The 27,609-nt window shown below is 38.6% G+C and overlaps 3 protein-coding genes across 4 annotated transcripts in view; all 3 read left to right on the top strand.

Annotated features, from left to right (window-relative positions):
- Positions 1-7,028: 7,028 nt before the first annotated feature.
- s100b (S100 calcium binding protein, beta (neural)) lies at positions 7,029-9,811 on the top strand. The gene is made up of 3 exons (XM_034549348.1): positions 7,029-7,036; positions 7,201-7,347; positions 8,925-9,811. Exons 2-3 carry the CDS (start codon positions 7,210-7,212, stop codon positions 9,069-9,071), a joined length of 285 nt encoding a protein of 94 aa, XP_034405239.1. The 5' UTR covers positions 7,029-7,036; positions 7,201-7,209; the 3' UTR covers positions 9,072-9,811.
- Positions 9,812-10,816: 1,005 nt separating this feature from the next.
- Positions 10,817-17,796, top strand: LOC117742134 (cell adhesion molecule 4-like). Its single transcript, XM_034549351.1, has 4 exons — positions 10,817-10,860; positions 11,255-11,291; positions 16,392-16,433; positions 17,196-17,796. Exons 2-4 carry the CDS (start codon positions 11,267-11,269, stop codon positions 17,363-17,365), a joined length of 237 nt encoding a protein of 78 aa, XP_034405242.1. The 5' UTR covers positions 10,817-10,860; positions 11,255-11,266; the 3' UTR covers positions 17,366-17,796.
- Positions 17,797-26,676: 8,880 nt separating this feature from the next.
- Positions 26,677-27,609, top strand: part of LOC117741618 (aryl hydrocarbon receptor-like) — a 53,122-nt gene continuing 52,189 nt past the window's right edge. For both annotated transcript variants that reach the window (XR_004610752.1, XM_034548760.1), the window contains exon 1: positions 26,677-27,118. Coding sequence is in view for 1 of the 2 variants with exons in the window: in XM_034548760.1 (XP_034404651.1) it covers positions 27,060-27,118 (59 nt within the window). In the remaining variant the exon portion in view is untranslated. The remainder of the gene's footprint in view (positions 27,119-27,609) is intronic.

Here is a 27,609-nt window from a genome sequence, read left to right as displayed (position 1 = left end):
ATTAGGAAGTGAGGAGGTGGTCGTCATCAGGAAGTGAGGAGGTGGTCCACATCAGGAAGTGAGGAGGTGGTCCACATCAGGAAGTGAGGAGGTGGTCCACATCAGGAAGTGAGGAGGTGGTCGTCATCGATGTTTCACTTTTCTGTCCTTAAAGAGAACCAAACAACTACAAGGAGACACAAAACCACCACTAGGAGCCACAAAACTACTGATAGGAGACACCAAACAACTACAAGGAGACAACAACTACACGGAGACACCAAACAACTACAAGGAGACACAAAACCATAGCTAGGAGACACCAAATAACTACAAAGAAAACAAATTGACCAAAAGAGACACAAATGACTACAAAGAAACACAAATTACTACAAAGAGACACAAAAGAACTACAAAGAGACACACAAGAACTACAAAGAGACACACATGACTACAAGGAGACACAAAGCAACAACACAAAGAGGCCCCAACGCCGGAGAGGTCCGGGGCCCATTGTCTCATAGCCCACCTATGATTAGCTGCTACTAGCATAACACATTTGACTCTCCAGAGTAATTGTCGGCAATGGAGTTGCATTGTGGGTAATGTCTGCTGCGTGTACAGATCAACCAGACGGATTCATTAACCGACTAACGAGCTAAAAGAGTCTCCGATGACCAGCCGGTCTGACGGACAGGAAGGGGAGGAGTTAACAACACGCTAACGATGTGGTGGTTCTGACCTCCCCGGTTGTGATTATTGTGTCCAATTAGCTGGAAGAGGAAGTAGCCATCAGGTGGCCGTGTGGCGGGGGAGCCTCTAATCCCATGAGGGGGGTGAGAGTGAGAGGATTATGGGATTAGATGGCCATGAGATGGCCATCGGTTTCTACTGAAGCGTAACGTCTGCACGTGGCCGTCCGTCTGTGGCTCCCACCATGTTTGTAGTTTTATTGACCGGCAAAACGTAGTCCTAAAGTCTTCAGTTTCAAAATACAGTCTTCTGCTCGATTTCTGCCATTCCTCTGTGTGATCCAGGTTCCTGGTCCTCCTTGGTTGGTCCTCATTGGTGTGATCCAGGTTCCTGGTCCTCCTTGGTTGGTCCTCCTCTGTGTGATCCAGGTTCCTGGTCCTCCTACGTGTAATCCAGGTTCCTGGTCCTCATTGGTGTTATCCAGGTTCCTGGTCCTCCTACGTGTAATCCAGGTTCCTGGTCCTCCTTGGTGTGATCCAGTTTCCTGGTCCTCCTACGTGTAATCCAGGTTCCTGGTCCTCCTTGGTGTGCTCCAGTTTCCTGGTCCTCCTTGTTGTGATCCAGTTTCCTGGTCCTCCTTGGTGTGATCCAGTTTCCTGGTCCTCCTACGTGTAATCCAGGTTCCTGGTCCTCCTTGGTGTGATCCAGGTTCCTGGTCCTCCTACGTGTAATCCAGGTTCCTGGTCCTCCTTGGTGTGATCCAGTTTCCTGGTCCTCCTTGGTGTGATCCAGTTTCTTGGTCCTCCTACGTGTAATCCAGGTTCCTGGTCCTCCTTGGTGTGATCCAGGTTCCTGGTCCTCCTACGTGTAATCCAGGTTCCTGGTCCTCCTTGGTGTGATCCAGTTTCCTGGTCCTCCTTGGTGTGATCCAGTTTCTTGGTCCTCCTACGTGTAATCCAGGTTCCTGGTCCTCCTTGGTGTGATCCAGGTTCCTGGTCCTTCTACGTGTAATCCAGGTTCCTGGTCCTCCTTGGTGTGATCCAGTTTCCTGGTCCTCCTTGGTGTGATCCAGTTTCTTGGTCCTCCTACGTGTAATCCAGGTTCCTGGTCCTCCTACGTGTAATCCAGGTTCCTGGTCCTCCTTGGTGTGATCCAGTTTCCTGGTCCTCCTTGGTGTGATCCAGGTTCCTGGTCCTTCTACGTGTAATCCAGGTTCCTGGTCCTCCTTGGTGTGATCCAGTTTCCTGGTCCTCCTTGGTGTGATCCAGTTTCCTGGTCCTCCTACGTGTAATCCAGGTTCCTGGTCCTCCTTGGTGTGATCCAGTTTCCTGGTCCTCCTTGGTGTGATCCAGTTTCCTGGTCCTCCTACGTGTAATCCAGGTTCCTGGTCCTCCTACGTGTAATCCAGGTTCCTGGTCCTCCTTGGTGTGATCCAGTTTCCTGGTCCTCCTTGGTGTGATCCAGGTTCCTGGTCCTTCTACGTGTAATCCAGGTTCCTGGTCCTCCTTGGTGTGATCCAGTTTCCTGGTCCTCCTTGGTGTGATCCAGTTTCCTGGTCCTCCTACGTGTAATCCAGGTTCCTGGTCCTCCTTGGTGTGATCCAGTTTCCTGGTCCTCCTTGGTGTGATCCAGTTTCCTGGTCCTCCTTGGTGTGCTCCAGTTTCCGGGTCCTCCTACGTGTAATCCAGGTTCCTGGTCCTCCTTGGTGTGATCCAGTTTCCTGGTCCTCCTACGTGTAATCCAGGTTCCTGGTCCTCCTTGGTGTGCTCCAGTTTCCGGGTCCTCCTTGGTGGTATTAGTACTTTTCCTGAAGTATTACTCTTTATAATATATAAGTGTGGTATTAGTACTTTACTGAAGTATTACTCTTTATAATATATAAGTGTGGTATTAGTACTTTACTGAAGTATTACTCTTTATAATATATAAGTGTGGTATTAGTACTTTACTGAAGTATTACTCTTTATAATATATAAGTGTGGTATTAGTACTTTTGGGAGTCTTAAAGGAATCGACCATCGATGAGAGAAGGTTGAACAGAGTTGACCGTGATGGCGCCCCCTAGAGGTAGAAACACAGAACAACAACAACACAACTGATTTGTTTTCTCCTCATGTCACAATAATAATTAGTTAAAATATAGAGTGGAAGCCTATAGTTGGGGCCTTAAATTAATTTGACGTGTTTTTAATTCTCTTTTAAGATAATTGAATCAGTCAGAAGTCATTTCTCAATAAACCTGTAAATGATCAATTAAACAAACATTAATTACGTCTTCATACGAACATATTTTAAAAATGAGACCTTTTGATTAAGTCTAAGACAACAACGTGTTTTATTGATTATTGTTTAAAGGCATGAACATGGACACTGATCGGAGAAGCCCTCACGTGATGAACCGCTGCCCTCTTGTGGTGAATAGGGAGAGTTACAGGGTTATTTGTTGTTGTTGACACGGCTGAGTCACTCTTTTCTCAGTTCCTTCATCCTCTAGATTTCTTTCCTCGCTTCCTCGCTTCCTCGCTTCCTCGCTTCCTCGCTTCCTCGCGTTGCATCCAGAAAAACAGGTTGGATATCAAAAGGTCAGAGGTCAGAGTAGGTTGACGGTAAAACTGGAATCTGACTAGTTTGTTATATTGAAGCTGCTGTTTTCTTTTATATGAATAAATCATGGCATCTAAATATAAAGAAATATATATTTACGTATATATGTATAAATGTATTTTTTTCTTCTATATTCTATATATTTTTTTTCTTCTTCTTTTTTCATTCTTTATATTTATTTATTAATACAAATGTAATATTTGTGTTATTATAATAATTATTTATTTATATATTCATTGTTATTCATTCCTTTTTATTGTTATGATTACTTGTTATGTTTTTATTTATTTGTATTTATTCCCTTATTATTTATTATTCTTATTATTCTTTTATTATTCTTTTTATTTGTATTATTATTTACAAACCCTCATCTTCCTCATATGTTAACAGATAAATATAAATACATTTCTACGTGTACTTACACGATTTCACAATGTCAGTCGGAATTATTTTATTGACAAAAATAAAATCTGCTGTAAACATCTAATATTAAAACATCGTAGGTTAAAATTATGAGATACTAAAAAGTCAAAATAATGAGATCAAACAAAAATGTTATTAAACCACAAAAAAACTTAAGAGATATATTTCTTACAAAAAATTTAAAAAAAATATATAATAATATTGAATATTTTTTTCTTTCATACACAAAAGAATGAGGTGTCACCTGACGTTTATTGAGCAGAGAGAGAGAGAGAGAGAGAGAGAGAGAGAGAGAGAGATCTCTCCTCACAGAGTCTCAGTGTTTGAAGCAACAAGGAGGCGGCTTGTCTGCGTCCGCGTGAGGAGACAAAGACTCATTTATCACGTCGCAGAGGTCAAAGGTCACGGAGGTCATTGGGGGAACAGCACATTATGGAGATCTTTCATTTAAATTTCAGAACATTTACCTGTTGATGTCAGAACTTCACGTGTTAATACATTTAATCATCTTTAATCAATGTTATTATAGAGGACCCAGGTGCATTCTGGGAATACTTGTTCTCTAAAGGCTTGTTTACAGCATGTTGGGAGTAGAGACCTGGCATCTGGAGTGTGTGTGTGTGTGTGTGTGTGTGTGCGTGTGTGTGTGTGTGTGTGTGTGTGTGTGTGTGTGTGTGTGTAAGTGTGTGTTTGTCTGGCCAACTGCAGTGAAAAGATGCTCTTCATTAACATGCACGGCCAGCCGCTTCCTCTGAAACGGGCCTTTGTGTCCCGGCAGAACCACAGTGGAACAGCAGAACCACAGCAGAACCACAGCAGAACCACAGCGGAAACACAGCGGAACCACAGCAGAACCACAGCAGAACTGCAGCACAACCACAGCAGAACCACAGCAGAACTCATATTTCATTATCATCATGTTCTCTATAATAATAATAAACATCTAAATAAAGCTCCCAAATCAAATCACGTAAAAAATGTAATATTTCTCTCTTAATTGCGGTAAAGTTTGATGTACTTGTACTTTAGTAAACTTGTACTTTAGTAAACTGGTACTTTAGTATACTTGTACTTTAGTAAACTTGTACTTTGGTAAACTTGTACTTTAGTAAACTTGTACTTTAGTAAACTGGTACTTTAGTAAATTGGTACTTTAGTATACTTGTACTTTAGTAAACTTGTACTTTAGTAAACTTGTACTTTAGTAAACTGGTACTTTAGTAAACTTGTACTTTAGTAAACTGGTACTTTAGTAAACTGGTACTTTAGTAAACTTGTACTTTAGTAAACTGGTACTTTAGTAAACTGGTACTTTAGTAAACTTGTACTTTAGTAAACTGGTACTTTAGTAAACTTGTACTTTAGTAAACTGGTACTTTAGTAAACTGGTACCTTAGTAAACTTGTACTTTAGTAAACTGGTACTTTAGTAAACTTGTACTTTAGTAAACTGGTACCTTAGTAAACTTGTACTTTAGTAAACTTGTACTTTAGTAAACTGGTACTTTAGTAAACTTGTACTTTAGTAAACTGGTACCTTAGTAAACTTGTACTTTAGTAAACTGGTACTTTAGTAAACTGGTACTTTAGTAAACTGGTACTTTAGTAAACTTGTACTTTAGTAAACTGGTACTTTAGTAAACTTGTACTTTAGTAAACTGGTACTTTAGTAAACTGGTACCTTAGTAAACTTGTACTTTAGTAAACTGGTACTTTAGTAAACTTGTACTTTAGTAAACTGGTACCTTAGTAAACTTGTACTTTAGTAAACTGGTACTTTAGTAAACTTGTACTTTAGTAAACTGGTACTTTAGTAAACTTGTACTTTAGTAAACTGGTACTTTAGTAAACTTGTACTTTAGTAAACTGGTACCTTAGTAAACTGGTACCTTAGTAAACTGGTACTTTAGTAAACTTGTACTTTAGTAAACTGGTACTTTAGTAAACTTGTACTTTAGTAAACTGGTACTTTAGTAAACTGGTACCTTAGTAAACTTGTACTTTAGTAAACTGGTACCTTAGTAAACTGGTACCTTAGTAAACTTGTACTTTAGTAAACTGGTACTTTAGTAAACTTGTACTTTAGTAAACTGGTACTTTAGTAAACTTTTACTTTAGTAAACTGGTACTTTACTAAACTTGTACTTTAGTAAACTGGTACTTTAGTAAACTGGTACTTTAGTAAACTGGTACTTTAGTATACTTGTACTTTAGTAAACTGGTACTTTAGTAAACTTGTACTTTAGTAAACTGGTACTTTAGTAAACTGGTACTTTAGTAAACTGGTACCTTCGTAAACTTGTACTTTAGTAAACTGGTACTTTAGTAAACTGGTACTTTACTAAACTTGTACTTTAGTAAACTGGTACTTTAGTAAACTGGTACTTTAGTAAACTTGTACTTTAGTAAACTGGTACTTTACTAAACTTGTACTTTAGTAAACTGGTACTTTAGTAAACTGGTACTTTACTAAACTTGTACTTTAGTAAACTTGTACTTTAGTAAACTGGTACTTTACTAAACTTGTACTTTAGTAAACTGGTACTTTACTAAACTTGTACTTTAGTAAACTGGTACTTTAGTAAACTGGTACTTTACTAAACTTGTACTTTAGTAAACTGGTACTTTAGTAAACTGGTACTTTAGTAAACTTGTACTTTTGTAAACTGGTACTTTAGTAAACTTGTACTTTAGTAAACTGGTACTTTAGTAAACTTGTACTTTAGTAAACTGGTACTTTACTAAACTTGTACTTTTGTAAACTGGTACTTTAGTAAACTTGTACTTTAGTAAACTGGTACTTTACTAAACTTGTACTTTTGTAAACTGGTACTTTAGTAAACTTGTACTTTAGTAAACTGGTACTTTAGTAAACTTGTACTTTAGTAAACTTGTACTTTAGTAAACTGGTACTTTATTAAACTTGTACTTTAGTAAACTGGTACTTTAGTAAACTGGTACTTTAGTAAACTTGTACTTTTGTAAACTGGTACTTTAGTAAACTTGTACTTTAGTAAACTGGTACTTTAGTAAACTGGTACTTTAGTAAGCAAAAGCATAGTTTTGTCTGTAAAGTCTTTCAGGGGAACTCTTTCCTCTTAAAAGTCCCTTTAGTGAGTATTTAACTTTAAGACAATAATGTTCATTATAGTCATTATGTGGGTGATCCCGTTGCTCTAGAGTTATTGATATGAATCAGATGACCATAGCAGTGGAGTGAGGGGGGGTGGTCACTCGGGATTGGTCAGCGGTCTGCATGACCTCAGTGCCCCCCCCCCCCTGCCCTATAAAGGCCGCTCTTCATCCTCGTCTTCACCAGCTGGCCTGAACACTCCGAGGTAAGATCATCGTGTTGCTTATCACAACTTGCAATCGCAGTTTCCAACAATGATGTTTTCTGAAATGTTACGTTTATGCAAAGGCCTTGTCTAAACAGACAAAGTAATGAAACGAACGGCTGAATATATGTTTTGGATGTTTTGTTTTAATGGTGAACACGAAGAAGAAGACGATGACCGACCTCCAGAGCTCCATGTCGACCTTCATCGCCGTGTTTCAGAAGTATTCGGGGAGAGAAGGAGACAAACACAAGCTGAAGAAGAGCGAGCTGAAGGAGCTGCTGCAGGACGAGCTGCCGGACCTGATGGAGGTGAGGCAGGAAAACACCGTAATGTGCAGTATGTCTCACTTATACTGAATAATGATGGAGGTGAGGCAGGAAAACACCTTAATGTACTGTATGTCTCACTTATACTGAATAATGATGGAGGTGAGGCAGGAAAACACCTTGATGTGCTGTATGTCTCACTTATCTTAATGTGCTGTATGTCTCACTTATACTGAATAATGATGGAGGTGGGGTGAGAAAACACCTTAATATAAGTTATGTCTCACTTATACTGAATAATGATGGAGGTGAGGCAGGAAAACACCTTAATGTGCTGTATGTCTCACTTATACTGAATAGTGATGGAGGTGAGGTGAGAAAACACCTTAATATAAGTTATGTCTCACTTATAGTGAATAATGATGGAGGTGGGGAGAGAAAACAACTTAATATAAGTTATGTCTCACTTATACTGAATAATGATGGAGATGAAGTGAGAAAACACCTTAATATAAGTTAAGTCTCACTTATAGTGAATAATGATGGAGGTGGGGTGGGAAAACACCTTAATGTGCTGTATGTCTCACTTATACTGAATAATGATGGAGGTGAGCTGAGAAAACACCTTAATATAAGTTATGTCTCACTTATACTGAATAATGATGGAGGTGAAAACACCTTAATGTGCAAAGCCTGGGCTATAAGATAAGCCAATTGTAAATGCTTCAAACACAATCAAACCAGCAAAGATAAACGTAACAACAAGAATGACTCAAAATGACTTGAAAAACAACTTGGAGACTGGTCCCAAATTATGAAAATTATACATGTTCACCCCCGTAGCACGATGCTACACACGATTAGCGCCTCTTTGCAAAGCTTACAACCTACAGATTAAAATGCAACCATCAAAACTCTTCTCAGACAAAGCCTTCAGCATAATATCAACCACTCTGCCTCATTCCAAAAATATGTTTCACCGTGAATAAACTGAGATATTTCAATAAAAATGATCTTCCACACGCAATTTTCTGCTCTCAAAATGGCCGCCTGCTTCCGGACGAGACATGTGATGTCTCCCGGAAGTGTTTCAAGTTACAGACAGGAAGTGAGGTCATTTCGAGTCTCAGCAGATCAAATACTATTGGTCACAAAATGTGGTACTTGACTCATTTTGAGTGGCTGAAAGAGCTGTCAGTCTCATTTGGACGGCTTTAGACGGCTCCCATTGGCTCGTACGATTAAAGGAGGGTCTTTGACTGAAATCTACCTGACAACAGAGTGGAAAAAATATATATTCATCTGCCAATATTTTATGATGATTTGAAGTCACAGAGCAATATTTTGGTTTATTTACTGTTTTTAAACTTTTTGCTGTTTTAAGTCTGTTTTGGGTCTTTTTTATTATAATTTTTAATGTTGTTTTTAATTGTTTGCTGTTCTGTGTTTTGCCGTCTTGGCCAAAACTTCCTGAAGAAAATAGATTTGAAATCCTCGTATCCTGAATGAATACAAGTTAAATAAAAATAGAGAATAATGCATGATAATTAATAAATGGATTATATATTATAGTGCTTATTAAAGCTCCGCCCTGAAGTGACTCGTCCCGCCCCCTGCAGCACGTGAGGGACCCGGCCGCCCTCGACAGCCTGATGGAGAGCCTGGACGCCGACGGGGACGCCGAGTGCGACTTCCAGGAGTTCATGACGTTGGTTTCCATGGTTACGGTCTGTTGCCACCAGTTCTTCCAGCACGAGGACGAGTGAGGGGGGGGCAGACAGAAGAAGAAGAAGAAGAAGAAGAAGAAGAAGAAGAAGAAGAAGAAGAAGACCGTACTTTGATTAGTTTAAATGTTCATTTCTATCTGAGTCTGATTATCTTCTAATTCTGAAAAATACAGATTTTATGTATTTTCTCGTGGATTACGATCACGGTTTTAAATATACGCGGTTTTACTGTAAATTGGGTAAAATAATTATTGGTTTTGATTGAAAAAAAGATTTGGCTTTAAAAAAAAAGTGTGATTGTTGCTTTATTTAAATTACAAACGTTCATTTAAATATGTCAACAAACAACAACGTAACCAACGAGAAATGTTTTTTAATTTAAATGTAATTATAAATAACCGAGTTAGAGCTCGTGGCCGTTATATTTCAGATGCAGGAGGTTCTACATCAACTTTAATGACTATCAAATAATTAAAAATGTGTAGAAATCTAGTCGACTATCAAACGTTGTGAGTGACCCGTAAGTTAAAAACTAAAATGCTGAAACGGCTTCTCTAAGAAGACGAAGAACTAAAACGCATTTCAGACGTAATTCAGTCAAAATGTCGCTGGCTGAGAAAATAATGATGAAATATTGAGATTTGGTAGAATAATCTGCTGGAATAACGAGTTTTTATGATGAAATGAAGATTATTAAATTATCATTGTGTGACTCTCGAGTCTGAGCTGTTTTTATTTCTTTTTTTGTTAATTCTTCTTTCAATAAATGCTAAATGGTCATAGAGAGTCTGCAGTTATTAAATCAGTCAGAGGGAAAGCACAACAGATTGTATTAAACAAAGACGACATAAATATCCTAAAACATGCAGAAACTTAAACAATGTTTCAGATTTCTTCACCTCTGGGCTGCTGGAAGATTAGTGTTTGGTCTTTGGGAAAGTAACAGGAAGTAACAGGAAGTAGAAGGAAGTAACAGGATGGAACAGGAAGTAAGAGGAAGTAACATAAACTAACAGGAAATAACAGGAAGTAAGAGAAAAGTAACAGAACTTAAGAGGAAGGAACAGGAAGTAAGAGGAAGTAACAGAAAGTAAAAGGAAGAGGAAGTAACAGGAAGTAACAGAAAGTAACTTTGTTATTTACAAACTATTCTTTGGGGCACTGGTGCGTTAATGAAAGCTCACTCGACTTCCTGTGTCGGAGAATTAAAAACAATATTGCACTCTTCTCTGGTTGTTTTGGGGATTTCTGGGAAATGTAGGAAACCCACGAGCTCCTGCAAACCCAGCGTGCACGAAGGTGAGCTCGATAAACACGGGATGACGTAACGTCAGCTGCACAGTTTCATCTGCAGGCTGTGAGCCTCAGAGGGGCGGAGTCAGCCTCAAATGGGCGGAGTCAGCCTCGTGATTGGTCGGAGGGGGAACAGCTCTTGACCCTGCCACACCCATCTGTGTGTGTGCGTGTGTGTGCGTGTGTGTGCGTGTGTGTCTGTGTGTGTGTGTGTGTGTGTCTGTGTGTGTGTGTGTGTGTCTGTGTGTGTGTGTCTGTGTCTGTCTGTGTGTGTGTGTGTCTGTGTGTGTGTGCGTGTGTGTGTCTGTCTGTGTGTGTGTGTGTCTGTGTGTGTGTGTGTGTGTCTGTGTGTGTGTGTGTGTGTCTGTGTGTGTGTGTGTGTGTGTGTGTCTGTCTGTGTGTGTGTGTGTCTGTGTGTGTGTGCGTGTGTCTGTGTGTGTGTGTGTGTCTGTGTGTGTGTCTGTGTGTGTGTGTGTCTGTGTGTGTGTGTTGTTCAGCATATGCTCTGTTGTGTTTCTTCTTCTTCTCAGAACTGGTGAGTTTCTCGTTTGTTTTTGACCCTTTTTGTTAATTCTTGTGTTGTTTTATTTGTGATAAAAACAAACTACCAGACAACAACTCGTTCTAGCGTCATAAACTTACTTTATGATGTTTTGAAGAGAAAAATATATTTTACGAAGTTTTGCAAGAGAAAAACATACTTTCTGAATTTCTTTATGAAGTTTTGTAAGAACTTGAACGCCTCACAGTTGAATGGACATAAAACATCAATGTTCTTTTTAATCACACTTAAAATGTTTATTACTTTTAACAGTTATGAGAAAGTGATTCATGTGTTTATCAAGTTGTCATTTTGAAGGATGCTGCAAAATCTGCTTTTCCTGAAATGAATCTTACGTGAATATTTGATGATTTATTTTTCTGCTCAGAACGAGGTCATCATGGAAAAACTCCAGTTCTTTACAAGTACTGCTCCTCCTTCTCTCCCTCCTCCTCCTTCTCCTCATTTTGCATCTACTCCTTCTGCTGCTCCTCCTTCTCTCCCTCCTCCTCCTTCTCCTTTTGCTGTACCTACTCCTCCTGCTGCTCCTCCTTCTCTCCCTCCTCCTCCTCCTCATTTTGCACCTACTCCTCCTGCTGCTCCTCCTTCTCTCCCTCCTCCTCCTTCTCCTTCTGCTGTACCTACTCCTCCTGCTGCTCCTCCTTCTCTCCCTCCTCCTCCATCTCCTCATTTTGCACCTACTCCTCCTGCTGCTCCTCCTTCTCTCCCTCCTCCTCCTTCTCCTTCTGCTGTACCTACTCCTCCTGCTGCTCCTCCTTCTCTCCCTCCTCCTCCTCCCCCTTCTCCTTCTCTTGCTCCTTCTCCTCCTCGTCCTCCTCCTCCTCCTCCCCCTTCTCCTTCTCTTGCTCCTTCTCCTCCTCGTCCTCCTCGTCCTCCTCCTCCTCCCCCTTCTCCTTCTCCTGCTCCTTCTCTTCCTCTTCCTTCTCCTCCTCCTCTTCCTCCTCCTCCTCCTCCTCCTCCTCCTCCTCCTCCTCCTCTTGATGATGGGCATAGTGGTATAGGTACGTGTACTTGTACATCAACGTGACGATGAAACTTCTTTCTCCTCTTAAATCGCCTCGTGGCCCCTCAGGCTCATCTGGTGACCCTTTGGAGGGCCCCGACCCCCACGTTGGGAACCACACCACTGCATCGTTAAAACTAGAAGTATTAAGATCTAGTAGAAAAAAACACAAATATTCTTAAATATATAAAAGTATTAGCAGTAAAATGTACCTAAAGTACTTTTTATACTTTAAGTACATTGTGCTGATAGTACTTTTTACTTGTAAAGCAGTATTTTTCGTACTTTTACTCAAGTAAAGGTACTTCGTCCAGACATTTCAAGTTGGAGTTAAAGCTGAATAATTAGAACACACACACACACACACACACACACACACACACACACACACACACACACACACGTTAGGGAGTGTCCTATCAGCATTAAGGAGTGAGTGTGACGCCTTCAGGGTCTGTCCCCTGAGATAAGAATGTTCTTTACTTTATTTACGCTTCACATCTCAGAGAGAAATATTCAACTGTTTTCATCTTTACTGTTACTTTCATTACTTTCATTACTTTCATTACTTCATTACTTTCATTACTTTCTATTACTTTCTATTACTTTCATTACTTTCATTACTTTCTGTTACTTACTGTTACTTTCATTACTTTCATTACTTTCTGTTACTTTCTATTACTTTCTGTTACTTTCTATTACTTTCTATTACTTTCATTACTTTCATTACTTTCTGTTACTTTCATTACTTTCTGTTACTTTCTATTACTTTCTATTACTTTCATTACTTTCATTACTTTCTATTACTTTCTATTACTTTCATTACTTTCTGTTACTTTCTGTTACTTTCATTACTTTCATTACTTTCTATTACTTTCTATTACTTTCATTACTTTCATTACTTTCTATTACTTTCATTACTTTTATTACTTTCTATTACTTTCTGTTACTTTCATTACTTTCATTACTTTCTATTACTTTCTATTACTTTCATTACTTTCATTACTTTCTATTACTTTCATTACTTTCATTACTTTCTATTACTTTCATTACTTTCTGTTACTTTCTGTTACTTTCATTACTTTCATTACTTTCATTACTTTCTATTACTTTCTATTACTTTCATTACTTTCTATTACTTTCATTACTTTTATTACTTTCTATTACTTTCTGTTACTTTCATTACTTTCATTACTTTCTATTACTTTCTATTACTTTCATTACTTTCTATTACTTTCTATTACTTTCATTACTTTCATTACTCCTCTGTTAATTTCATTACTTTCTGTTACTTTCTGTTAATTTCATTACTTTCTGTTACTTTCTGTTACTTTCATTACTTTCTGTTACTTTCTGTTACTTTCATTACTTTCTGTTACTTTCTATTACTTTCTATTACTTTCATTACTTTCATTACTTTCTGTTACTTTCATTACTTTCTGTTACTTTCTGTTACTTTCATTACTTTCGTTACTTTCATTACTTTCTATTACTTTCTGTTACTTTCATTACTTTCTATTACTTTCTGTTACTTTCATTACTTTCATTACTTTCATTACTTTCTGTTACTTTCATTACTTTCATTACTTTCTGTTACTTTCTGTTACTTTCTGTTACTTTCATTACTTTCTGTTACTTTCATTACTTTCGTTACTTTCATTACTTTCTATTACTTTCTGTTACTTACTGTTACTTTCATTACTTTCATTACTTTCTATTACTTTCTGTTACTTTCATTACTTTCTATTACTTTCGTTACTTTCATTACTTTCATTACTTTCTATTACTTTCTGTTACTTTCATTAATTTCATTACTTTCTGTTACTTACTGTTACTTTCATTACTTTCTATTACTTTCTGTTACTTTCATTACTTTCATTACTTTCTGTTACTTTCTGTTACTTTCATTACTTTCTGTTACTTTCATTACTTTCTATTACTTTCATTACTTTCATTACTTTCATTACTTTCTGTTACTTACTGTTACTTTCATTACTTTCTATTACTTTCTGTTACTTTCATTACTTTCATTACTTTCTGTTACTTTTATTACTTTCTGTTACTTTCTGTTACTTTCATTACTTTCGTTACTTTCATTACTTTCTATTACTTTCTGTTACTTTCATTACTTTCTATTACTTTCTGTTACTTTCTGTTACTTTCATTACTTTCATTACTTTCTATTACTTTCTATTACTTTGAATACTTTCTATTACTTTCATTACTTTCATTACTTTCTATTACTTTCTGTTACTTTCATTACTTTCATTACTTTCTATTACTTTCTATTACTTTCATTACTTTCTATTACTTTCATTACTTTCATTACTTTCATTACTTTCTATTACTTTCTATTACTTTCATTACTTTCATTACTCCTCTGTTACTTTTATTACTTTCTGTTACTTTCATTACTTTCATTACTTTCATTACTTTCTGTTACTTTCATTACTTGCGTTACTTTCATTACTTTCTATTACTTTCTGTTACTTTCATTACTTTCTATTACTTTCTGTTACTTTCATTACTTTCATTACTTTCTATTACTTTCTGTTACTTTCATTACTTTCTGTTACTTTCATTACTTTCGTTACTTTCATTACTTTCTATTACTTTCTGTTACTTTCATTACTTTCTATTACTTTATGTTACTTTCATTACTTTCTATTACTTTCTGTTACTTTCTGTTACTTTCTATTACTTTATGTTACTTTCATTACTTTCATTACTTTCTATTACTTTCATTACTCTCTGTTACTTTCATTACTTTCTGTTACTTTCTGTTACTTTCATTACTTTCTATTACTTTCTGTTACTTTCATTACTTTCTATTACTTTCTGTTACTTTCATTACTTTATATTACTTTATGTTACTTTCATTACTTTCATTACTTTCTATTACTTTCATTACTCTCTGTTACTTTCATTACTTTCTGTTACTTTCTGTTACTTTCATTACTTTCTGTTACTTTCTATTACTTTCGTTACTTTCATTACTTTCATTACTTTCTGTTACTTTCTGTTACTTTCACTACTTTCTGTTACTTTCTGTTACTTTCATTACTTTCTGTTACTTTCATTACTTTCTGTTACTTTCCATTACTTTCTATTACTTTCATTACTTTCATTACTTTCTGTTACTTTCCATTACTTTCTATTACTTTCATTACTTTCATTACTTTCTGTTACTTTCAGTTACTTTCTGTTACTTTCATTACTTTCTATTACTTTCTGTTACTTTCTATTACTTTCATTACTTTCATTACTTTCTGTTACTTTCTGTTACTTTCTGTTACTTTCTGTTACTTTCATTACTTTCTGTTACTTTCTGTTACTTTCATTACTTTCTGTTACTTTCTGTTACTTTCTATTACTTTCATTACTTTCATTACTTTCTGTTACTTTCATTACTTTCGTTACTTTCATTACTTTCTATTACTTTCTGTTACTTTCATTACTTTCATTACTTTCTATTACTTTCATTACTTTCTGTTACTTTCTGTTACTTTCTATTACTTTCGTTACTTTCATTACTTTCATTACTTTCATTACTTTCTGTTACTTTCATTACTTTCGTTACTTTCATTACTTTCGTTACTTTCTGTTACTTTCATTACTTTCTGTTACTTTCATTACTTTCTATTACTTTCATTACTTTCATTACTTTCTGTTACTTTCCATTACTTTCTATTACTTTCATTACTTTCATTACTTTCTGTTACTTTCAGTTACTTTCTGTTACTTTCATTACTTTCTATTACTTTCTGTTACTTTCTATTACTTTCATTACTTTCATTACTTTCTGTTACTTTCTGTTACTTTCTGTTACTTTCTGTTACTTTCATTACTTTCTGTTACTTTCTGTTACTTTCTATTACTTTCATTACTTTCATTACTTTCTGTTACTTTCATTACTTTCGTTACTTTCATTACTTTCTATTACTTTCTGTTACTTTCATTACTTTCATTACTTTCTATTACTTTCATTACTTTCTGTTACTTTCTGTTACTTTCTATTACTTTCGTTACTTTCATTACTTTCATTACTTTCATTACTTTCTGTTACTTTCATTACTTTCGTTACTTTCATTACTTTCTGTTACCTTCTTTTACTTTTCGTTACTTTTCGTTACTTTCCATAACTTTTCCTTTGATGTTCTGGTCTGATAAGATGCAGTACTTGAATACTAATACTAGTAGTTTGAACTCACCCGTCTGCGTCGTCACTAGGATCAGAGACCAGACGCCGTCTTTGCCTCGGGCCTCGGCACACGGAGGCTTTAAAGTAGACCGGGCGTTGGTTTATAATGGGAGTGATGGTTCAGAACTGGAAATATGACTTCAAGTTTTAATGCATGAAAAGAGGCTCGAGTTCACCCAAATTCACCCTGAAAATAACAAAGATCCCGTCAAGTGAAGATGCTCCGCGACCAAAGAGGTTAAACGTGTCTGATAAACTTTTAACGAGTTTTATTGAACCTTTAATTTGTGTCTTTTACAGGAATCAACATGCACAACGGAGCTTTGGCATCTTTGATTGGAGGTGAGAGCCGATATTATTATTATTATACTTAATAATGTCAGAGACAAACAGGAAGTAGTTGGTGTGTCTTTTAACCCAGAATCCCACTATCTAAACGGTACCTGAATGCAGCATGTCTTCTTGGTACCTGAATGCAGCATATCTTCTTGGTACCTGAATGCAGCATGTCTTCTTTAAAGAAGACCATCTAAACCGTACCTGAATGCAGCATGTCTTCTTGGTACCTGAATGCAGCATGTCTACTTTGTACCTGAATGCAGCATGTCTTCTTTAAAGAAGACCATCTAAACCGTACCTGAATGCAGCATGTCTTCTTGGTACCTGAATGCAGCATGTCTACTTTGTACCTGAATGCAGCATGTCTTCTTTAAAGAAGACTATCTAAACCGTACCTGAATGCAGCATGTCTTCTTGGTACCTGAATGCAGCATGTCTTCTTTAAAGAAGACCATCTAAACCGTACCTGAATGCAGCATGTCTTCTTGGTACCTGAATGCAGCATGTCTTCTTTAAAGAAGACCATCTAAACCGTACCTGAATGCAGCATGTCTTCTTGGTACCTGAATGCAGCATGTCTTCTTTAAAGAAGACCATCTAAACCGTACCTGAATGCAGCATGTCTTCTTGGTACCTGAATGCAGCATGTCTTCTTTAAAGAGGACCATCTAAACCGTACCTGAATGCAGCATGTCTTCTTTAAAGAGGACCAGGGTCTAGCTTTGGTCCTGCAGGACTTGGTTCTGATCTTTGGCCCCTCCACAGGGGTCTTGGGCTCCGTGCTGCTGCTGGTCTGCATCGCCGTGGTGATGCTGTGGGCGTTTCACAGACGCAAAGGCTCGTACGTCACTAACGAGACGGACGGAGACGACGAAGACGAGTCGGAGGAGGAAGACGAGGCGCTCCGAACTCTGAGGATGAAAGAGGACGATTAAAACCTTAAAATACAGACTGAGCTCATGTCGAGGATTAGAGCTCTAAAAGAGGTTTCATGAAGCTGAAGCTTGGCTCACCGCTGCCCCCTAGAGGCCCCAAGACGGACTCCACCTCTCGGACATTATACTTCGAGATCATCCGGCAAATTAGATTTTTATTTCTGAGCCGATTTGTAAAGTCGATTATTCACATTTCTTCTCTTTTGTCGGGAGAAATCCTTTCATTTTTAATCAAAAGCAGAATTTCATTTGGAGAAATGGAAAATCTGCAGCTTTAAACAAAGTCACTTTGAGGAGAACGTCTATTTTACAGCATGGAATCCATGAATTTAGGCGTTGGTATCAGATCTTTTGTCTTGTTATTCGTCTCGAGTTCTGAATCAAACGATAAAAATGTTCAATTAAAATGAAAATAAACACCTGCTGCTGTCTTTGTTCTTTGTTCAACCTGAAATCAGCCCGAGATTGTGCTTTTTATGCATTTATGTTATACTAATAGAGTATTGTTTCACTTTTTTAATACATTGACAAAAATGAAGAAAGTCAATACTTAAAGGATTTAAGAAAGACATTCAACACATTTCCAACATACATAAAACTTATAATACACATAAACATAATGTATTTATAGATGAGATACGACTGTTATTGCAGTAATTAGACATACAGTGTTGTAAAAGTGGGATTTTGACTATTACCTCATAATTATCTTCATTATTCATCAGTCTGCTGATTAATTCTCCTTTAAAAGACTGATTGTTATTTTTTAAACAGTGAGAGAACATGTTTATCACTTAAACATGAGCATTATTTTTAACATCATTAAAAAGGAAATCTTCACATTTCGGCTCTTCTGTACAAACCAAACATCAGATTCTCATATTTCTTAAAGCCGTCAGGTTTGATCGTCTCTTTATTAAAGATGGAGGATTCAGCGTGTGTGTGGTCCTGATGCTGCCCCCCCCCCCGGCCCCCCGATGCCAGACCCGCCCTCTGGGCCCCGGTGACGGTTCGGATTCGAAGGTCTTGCCAACGTGTCTGGATTTAATCTTTCTGGGTTTGAGTCATTCTGACAGTTTGTTGTTAAACTTTAACCCAGAAAACACTTTTAAATGTTTATTCTTTATCAGAACATTTGTTTTATTACTGAAGTATGAGCATCCACATGTTTACAGAGTATAACTGTATCATTATTTATGATGTGTTAATATTTAAGTTATTTTTACTACGTATATACTTATAGTACTTTACAAACTGTCGTTATGTTTTTATATAAACTCTTAGTTTGAAAAGTAACTACAGCTGTAAAATAGTATTAAACACTCAAGTAAAGTAAAGCTTAAGTGTTTCTATGATTTATTCTTAAATAATATTCATGTTTCTGCTGTTGCCTTCCTCATATTTTAGCTTTCATACCAGTTTATTTGGCTCGTATGTTAATAAATTAAATAAATGTGGAACAGGAAGCTTTTGGACATAAATTAAAATCATTTGTCAGTTATTACAGATTATTATTTATTATATATATTATATTTATTATTATCAGAGAACTACAACACCACTCCGCTGTGGAAACATGGCTGTAATACCACCAGCAGCCTGAGGGTGCGTGTGTGTGTGTTTGTGTGTGTGTGTGTGTGTGTGTGTGTGTGTGTTTGTGTGTGTGTGTGTGTGTGTGTGTGTTTGTGTGTGTGTGTGTGTGTGTGTGTGTTTGTGTGTGTGTGTGTGTGTGTGTGTGTTTGTGTGTGTGTGTGTGTGTGTGTGTGTGTGTGTGTTTGTGTGTGTGTGTGTGTGTGTGTGTTTGTGTGTGTGTATGTTTGTGTGTGTGTGTGTGTGTTTGTGTGTGTGTGTGTGTGTGTTTGTGTGTGTGTGTGTGTGTTTGTGTGTGTGTGTGTGTGTGTTTGTGTGTGTGTATGTTTGTGTGTGTGTGTGTGTGTGTGTTTGTGTGTGTGTGTGTGTGTGTGTGTGTTTGTGTGTGTGTGTGTGTGTGTGTGTTTGTGTGTGTGTGTGTTTGTGTGTGTGTGTGTGTGTGTGTTTGTGTGTGTGTATGTTTGTGTGTGTGTGTGTGTTTGTGTGTGTGTGTGTGTGTGTGTTTGTGTGTGTGTGTGTGTGTGTTTGTGTGTGTGTGTGTGTGTGTTTGTGTGTGTGTATGTTTGTGTGTGTGTGTGTGTGTGTGTGTGTGTGTGTTTGTGTGTGTGTGTGTGTGTGTGTGTGTGTTTGTGTGTGTGTGTGTGTGTGTGTGTGTGTGTGTGTGTGTGTGTGTTTGTGTGTGTGTGTGTGTGTGTGTGTGTGTGTGTGTGTGTGAAGCAGTAATAACAGTCTGGGACTGCTTTTTCGAGGTACCTGTACTTTCCTTGTGTATTTGCATATTTTATGTGACTTCACACTTCTGATTAAAACGTGATATTATACAAATCTTTCAAACTCTTCTATAATTTTGACCCAATCAAACGTTGCGTACCCAAGCGCCGGTGTTGGTCTTCCCGTCGGTCCGTGAGTCATCAAAAGAAACGATCTAACAAGCGTTTCCCAGAATGCTCAGTTAGTCACACAGCGAGAGGAGGGCTTGAACAAATCCGTGGAAACAAATGTGAGCGTTCAGCTCTTCTTTCAACCTCTCTTTATCCAACCATCTCTCCGCACTGATTCACTCAACTGGGAGCTGCCCAGTACACAACCACAGCTGGACTGGGCTAATTGGAAGTTAACGGCATTGTTTCATCAACTTTTCTTTAAATCTAGAAAGTCGTAAACAACTCTTTGACATTCCTCCGAGACTTAAACATGTTTTGTCCTCAGGAGCATCGATGTAATCTCACTTTTACTCATTTATGTTTCAGGGAAATGTTCCTCTTTTCATTTATTATGTATTTCCACATATTAGATGGCAAACCTGTCTTTCTTGTATTTAACCACTTAACAATCATATCTGACCATCTTATTTCTGTGTTAGACTCCTAGGCAACGCTCGGCTCTATTGATGGGTAGTGACGTGTGTGGGATGTTTAATATCCCAGGAATGAAGTGGGACAAGAGAATCCATCATATCCTTTTTATATTGACCTTCTTTCTGGCCAAAGAAAAGAAATGAGGCAAAGTTAAACTCTCAATGTGTGCAACAATGCAATGTAACAAAGCAACGCAACAACGCTACGCAACAACGTAACGCAACAACGTAACGCAACAACGTAACGCAACAGCGTAACGCAACAACGTAACGCAACAACGTAACGCAACAACGTAACGCAACAACGTAACGCAACAACGTAATGCAACAACGCAACGCAACAACGTAAAGCAACAACGCAACGCAACAACGCAACGCAACAACGTAACGCAACAACGTAACGCAACAACGTAACGCAACAACGTAACGCAACAACGTAACGCAACAATGTAACGCAACAACGCAACAGCGTAACGCAACAACGCAACGCAACAACGCAACAACGCAACGCAACAACGTAACGCAACAACGCAACGCAACAACGCAACAGCGTAACACAACAACGCAACGCAACAACGCAACAACGCAACAACGCAACAACGCAACAACGTAACGCAACAACGCAACGCAACAACGCAACAGCGTAACGCAACAGCGTAACGCAACAGCGTAACGCAACAACGCAACAACGCAACAACGCAACGCAACAACGCAACGCAACAACGCAACGCAACAACGCAACGCAACAACACAACGCAACAACGCAACGCAACAGCGTAACACAACAACGTAACCCAACAACGTAACGCAACAACGTAACGCAACAACGTAACGCAACAACGTAACGCAACAACGTAACGCAACAACGTAACGCAACAACATAATGCAACAACGTAACGCAACAACATAATGCAACAACGTAACGCAACAACATAATGCAACAGCGTAACGCAACAACGTAACGCAACAACGTAACGCAACAACGTAACGCAACAACGTAACGCAACAACGTAACGCAACAACATAATGCAACAACATAATGCAACAGCGTAACGCAACAACGCAACAACGCAACAACGCAACAACGCAACAACGCAACAACGCAACGCATCAACGCAACGCAACAACGCAATGCCTGCTCTGGAAGAATGAAAAGGCCTTCAACATTCAGCGTATCCGTGAGCAGGAGCTCACAACACATGTTTCCTTGCCAGAATTATGATTCTCTGATTATGATCCGCATGTAAAACAAGATGAAAGGTAGATCTGCGGTCATGGGCAGCTTATTGCCTGATAACTCTCCCCTCAAACAAATTGCTAACGAGCTCGCTGCGCGCCACAAGAGCCGGTTTAACGAGCGCTTGACGTGCGCTGTAAAGAGGAACAGGGGTGGAGGCTGTGAGGTCAGAGGTCAAGATGCTTTCATGAGAGGGAAACCACTTCGTGGGAGGCAACGCGCAGCTTATCTTTATTTAGTCCGGAACATGCAAAGTATTATAAATTGTATATATATATATACTATACCGTATATAAAGACAGATGCCTGAATTAAATGTTTGTTCAACCGATAACAGGAAGTCAACTTGAACCAAATGTTGCAATTCTATTGCCATATTAAACGTTATATAGACTTTTTTTAGAAGCACTCAAAGATTATAAATCTAAATAGAAAAACAAGACAAAAATGGCAAAAAGATGTAGAGCCTAATGCACCAAATCAGGAGGAGAAAATAACTAAAAGAAAAGAAAACGCTGAGCCTTAAAACAAAGTAGTGTAATGTCATAATTCACTAACAGGTCTACTCTACTACCGGCTTGGTCTTGAGGATGTTATGAACATACCCGCTGGTGTTTTTAAGGGTTGTCTGAGCTTCTTCAGCACATATTTAGCTGTCAACACCTGCAGCCTTGTCCTGTCAACAATGACTAATCTAAAGGTCACGTGACTCACCGGCTCGGTAACAAACAGACGCACCGGGAGTCATCAAAAGAAAAACAGACCTTAATTCAAAGCAGCTGCAATATTTTGATTTAATTCACAGATGACAGAATGAATTGTTGGGTAATATTCCTGTTTACCTCGAGATCGCTGTGACAAAATATGATTTGCTCAAAATATGAACAAATGTCCGTTTTTCAAACCGTAAGCGTTAAAACTGGGTTTGCAGCAGAAGCTTCCACACATAACCATAAAAGCTCTGTAAATAAACTATAAAGGCGCAATAAAAACCAGCCGCAAGATGCCAGACGATGCAAACACGTTATGCAACCAGCAGCTTCATAAAGCATCATGTGAGAGTGAGTTTCATTCAACTGTCATGATGTTCTCAAGAAGCTAAGAAAAGCAACAGCCGACAAACACTCATTCTTATATAATATTAGGTCTTAATAGGGCAACACCAGCCTAGCATATTATTATTTAAGAACCACAAGTACACAAAAGCAGGTCAACTCCTGTAACTGGAAGGTTTACAACGGAAGCTTTATTTTACGGGGCTGTAATGTCTTTAGAAAAAGTGCCAATAACTTTGTAATTTGGTGATAATTACATGAGCAAACGTCCAATTAATGAACCTCAGCTGAACAGCAGCAACGAAAAGTTTGTCTCCTGGAAAACAATTCAACATAAATGAGGAGTTAAGTTTCCGATGACCAAAAGAATCATATTACTCGGTTTAAATTGAGCCGCTTCTGTTTCTCTCCGCTCTCCTCGAACATGTACTGTTGACCTTTGACCTCCTCTCTTTGGGGTTAGCAGGAAGTGAATGTTGCGTTGCTTTTCTTAGCTTCTTGAGAACATCATGACAGTTGAATGAAACTCACTCTCACATGATCTGTATTATGTTGCATTCCTTGCACTAATGTGCATGAATTCCTGTGATTTTAAGGAGCACAAAGTCGTTAATAAAGTCCAAGTCATCATAAACCTTTCTTTTGTTTGTGGACGTGTCGATTGAGAGCAAAGCCGGCTCGGCTCCATCTCCAGATCTCCAGAGGCATTAAAGTCACGACTCGTCCTCCTCACAGGAAGAAGCTGCCGGTATGAAAACAGGGTGCCTTTGAAACAAAGGGTGCGTTTCATGAAGGCCGGTGGGAGACGTATCGCCGACGGCTGTGGTGTGTAGCGCTCAACACAATGCGTTGCCATGGCAACCCGGAGGCCCAGACCGACGGTTTAATAAGCCGAGCATTCACTAAAAGAGAAGTACTTTTTAATTACAGTTGAAGAATAAAGAGGCTTTATATGCAGGTACTCACTATGAAGGTCTCACTAACCTTCACACTCAATTATTGGGCTGCTACTCTGCATATGTGGAACGGCTTTTAGTTTATTCACAGAAACCTTTTTATTAAAGCTGCTGCTGGTCCTTTTTTCTATTTTGGATAATATTTACTTCATAAATTCAAGAGGATTCTCGATCATTTTGAATAAAAATCCCAGGATTGCAACCAGCAAAGTGCCCTCAAACAAAAAACTTTGGGAACACGCACCGATAGAACCGCACACCTTGACCTCCACAGAGCAAAGGTCACAACATCAAAGAACTTCCTTAATGTGCGACATGCTTCATGCATGAAGAGCATGCAGACTGCACGACAAATCAGGTGCAGCTTGTTGAACACATTTTAAATGTGATTTTGAGGAAACTTAAAGGTGCAGTAAAATTCGTTTTACGGGGGGTTCTTTAATTAAACCGCACTGATGAAGATGAAGAGGACAACATAACCCAACATAATCCAGCTCTCCTGAGCCGCCTTCATTATGCCTGCAGGAGTCGTGGCTGCAGCCTTCAATGTCTCCTCTCTTTAGGGTAAGATAATGAACATGAAATGGGATTTCCCTTTGTTGTGCCACAGGCTTTGAAGCTCTGGGCCCGAACTCCAAAAACAAATACAAAGCCGGCTTCTCGTCATTATTTCCATCCAGAGGAATCCTGATGCGTGACAGATCATATTTATGACTGTCGGCGGAGCTTTATACACAAGTGTCATGTTCCAGAAGTCACTTGAAAAAAATCACAGTTTACTTTAGAGCCGTCTGATGTTTGATGACAAATATTGGGGCCGAACAAATGCAGCCGCTGACCTCGAAGCTTTGGTATGTTTGGGTTCCCGGGCGAGCCGGAGCACGTCGCTTCAACAAAGAGCAGAAACACCACGATGCATCACGCCGGCTGTACAGAGATCCTTCACATGCGTGGTGCATGGATCATGGTGCATGGTGCATAGAGGGTGGAGCGTGCAGCGTAGTGTGGTGCATGGATCATGGTGCACAGAGGGTGGAGCGTGCAGCGTAGTGTGGTGCATGGATCATGGTGCACAGAGGGTGGAGCGTGCAGCGTAGTGTGGTGCATGGATCATGGTTCATGGTGCACAGAGGGTGGAGCGTGCAGCGTAGTGTGGTGCATGGATCATGGTGCACAGAGGGTGGAGCGTGCAGCGTAGTGTGGTGCATGGATCATGGTGCATGGTGCACAGAGGGTGGAGCGTGCAGCGTAGTGTGTGGAGTGTGGTGCATGGATCATGGTACATGGTGAATGATGCATGGATAGTGGTACATGGCGCATGGATCATGTTGCATGGCGCATGGTGCATAATGCATGGATTATGGTACATGGCGCATGGATCATGGTGCATGGCGCATGGTGCACTTTGGCTGTTTCACGGTGTAACACATGCCAACGTTTGCCAGCACATTGTGAAGCAACGTGGGGGAAAGTTCAACCTTCAGCTGGAGATAAACACCCAGAGAGACAGTTTGTGCAGCCAAGTGGTGAGTTGTTCAGTGAGAGCGCTTGTTTAAAGACTCAGAGACCAGTCCAGACTAAGGGTCAGGACCCCCAGGGTCTGGGACCCTCCAGGTCTGGGGTCCTCAGGGTCGGGTTCCTCAGGGTCTGGGATCCTCTGGAGGACCTGAGGGTCCGGCTGAACCTGCATCTCCCTCCTCCAAATTTACTCAACCACTAGTTTGAGCTACTTGTCCCTTTTATGCACTTTTATAATACTACTCTAATAAGGAGGAAAATACACAACTAGTACTTTTTACTCCACAGATTGAGAGCTTCCCTGCATTATTAACACCATATAAATCAATGCATCAAAGTCTTATCATTATATATTAATACTCAGCAGTATATAAAGTGGACATTTAAAGTCTGCCACATTAAAGTGATTAATGCAGCAATAATTTTAATCATTCTAACGTAATTTTACTAGTTAGATTGTGAATGCAGAAGTATTACTTGTTATTCTTAGTATTTAGTAAAATATCTCAATACTTCTTGCACTACTGTGATTATTTTGCAAAATTGGTAAATGTATTTAAATGTATTGTAATATCAACAATTAATGTATTTCTGCTTTGGTTTAAATATATATATAGTATTTCTAGACTGTGAAGAATCCTTTAAAAACTTTTCACCAATATTGTCTCAAGTATCATCATTAAATCATATCTGGTATTTGCTGGTGCCGTAAAGAACCTTGCTAAAGGGTTCTTATAGAACCTTCATGTCGGGATACAAACATGAAGGTTCTCTAAACCTCGAAAGCTTTCAAAATAATTTCTTTAAAGCACCCAGTTTATTATAAACCATTTGAGGCAATTTACTGAAACCATTTAACACTTCTTTCAAGGTGCTGGAAAGAACCTTCTAGAAATATGATCTGAAGCATTCAAAAAGGTTCTTCTTAGGCCCATAGAACCATGCTGAAGTATTTATTACATTAGTCTAATTTATAGTAATATTTCCCCACTGTGGGACTAATAAAGGATTCATTATTTTTTTTAAATAAAATAATAACATACATAAATAATAAAATAATAAAACAATAAAACAATAAAATAATAAAATAATAACATACATCAATAATAAAATAATAAAATATTAACATACATAAATAATTAAATAATAAAATAATGAAATAATAACATACATAAATAATAAAATAATGAAATAATAACATAATAACATACATAAATAATAAAATAATAACATACATAAATAATAAAATAATAAAACAATAAAATTATAACATACATAAATATTAAAACAATAAAACAATACAATAATTAAATAATAAAACAATAAAACAATAAACATACATAACATAATAATACAATAATAATGATAAGTAATTCCATGCACATAGAAATAAATACAAATATTTTAATACTATAATATATTAAAATAATATGAAAATAATCCTGTTTAAGGTCGTCCCGTTTGGATTGCAGCGCTCCAGTCGTTCCCCGTCCGCCGTGCCGGCGTCAGTTGGCCCACATTCGGTCCACCTTAAGAGACTTCCGCTCCCGCGTCGCGTCACACGAGTACACTCGCGGGAGCGCGCAGCGGCAGCGGGCACCAGCAGCAGCAGCGGCAGCCCTGTCAGGTCGCACAACCGGGCTGACGCACAGGCGTAACGACGTTATAACGCCTAAAAGTCTCGGTAATTCCGGTGACTCGGTGTGTGAACTCTTCCGCGAGGACCAGTCGTAGCTGCCAAAGTCAAGCCTACGTCTCGCGGTGTTTCGGGTCAATAAAGCACTCGGAAAGTTGAGCGTGTGTCAGCGCGGAGGCGCGCGGCACCGCGGACGAACTTCAGTGGGATTTTACCGACTTTTCTCTTCTTTTTTTTCCCGACACCGGGGGAAGTAAGTGCTCGGCCCGGGAGCTGGTGACGTGTGCACGGACCACCGGGAGAAACGGCGCTTTCATCGGTGTTGGACGCGCATTGAGCGGCAGCATGCTGGCGAACACGGCGCTGTACGCCGCGAAGAAGCGGAAGAAACCCGTGCAGAAAATGTGAGTAAACAACCATAAACACGTCAATAAAGTCCCTTTAACACTCTCATAATATACATATATACAATATATATAAATATATAATATATATGTGGTGCATAATAAGCTGCTATAAATAGTGTATACTTCTAAGTCTGTAACACTCCTGTGAGTCACTATTGTACTTGTACTGCGCTACTTGTGTACTACTACGCTGCCATTGATTGTTGTTCAGTGTGTTGTTTACAAACTCAAACACACGTTTCCGATGCTTTTTATTGCAGTAAAAAAAAGTTTTTATTCATAAATGTTCTGTGAAGCAGATTTATGGTTCTCCTTCGGCTTTTTGCAGCTGTGCAAACATGCATTAATAAAGAGTCACGTGGTAACAACAGGAGGCAATAAGTTGCGATAGTAGCTCCATTGTGCTGAATGCGTGAGGCAATGAAGGCTCTTCTCCTGCTGTGGTTCTGCAGGGTTCTGCTGCTGGTTGAATCCAGTTATACTCCACT

Source organism: Cyclopterus lumpus, chromosome 2, assembly GCF_009769545.1.
Source record: "Cyclopterus lumpus isolate fCycLum1 chromosome 2, fCycLum1.pri, whole genome shotgun sequence".
NCBI classification, from domain to species: Eukaryota; Metazoa; Chordata; class Actinopteri; order Perciformes; family Cyclopteridae; genus Cyclopterus; species Cyclopterus lumpus.
This window is presented reverse-complemented; position numbering and strand designations above follow the sequence as displayed.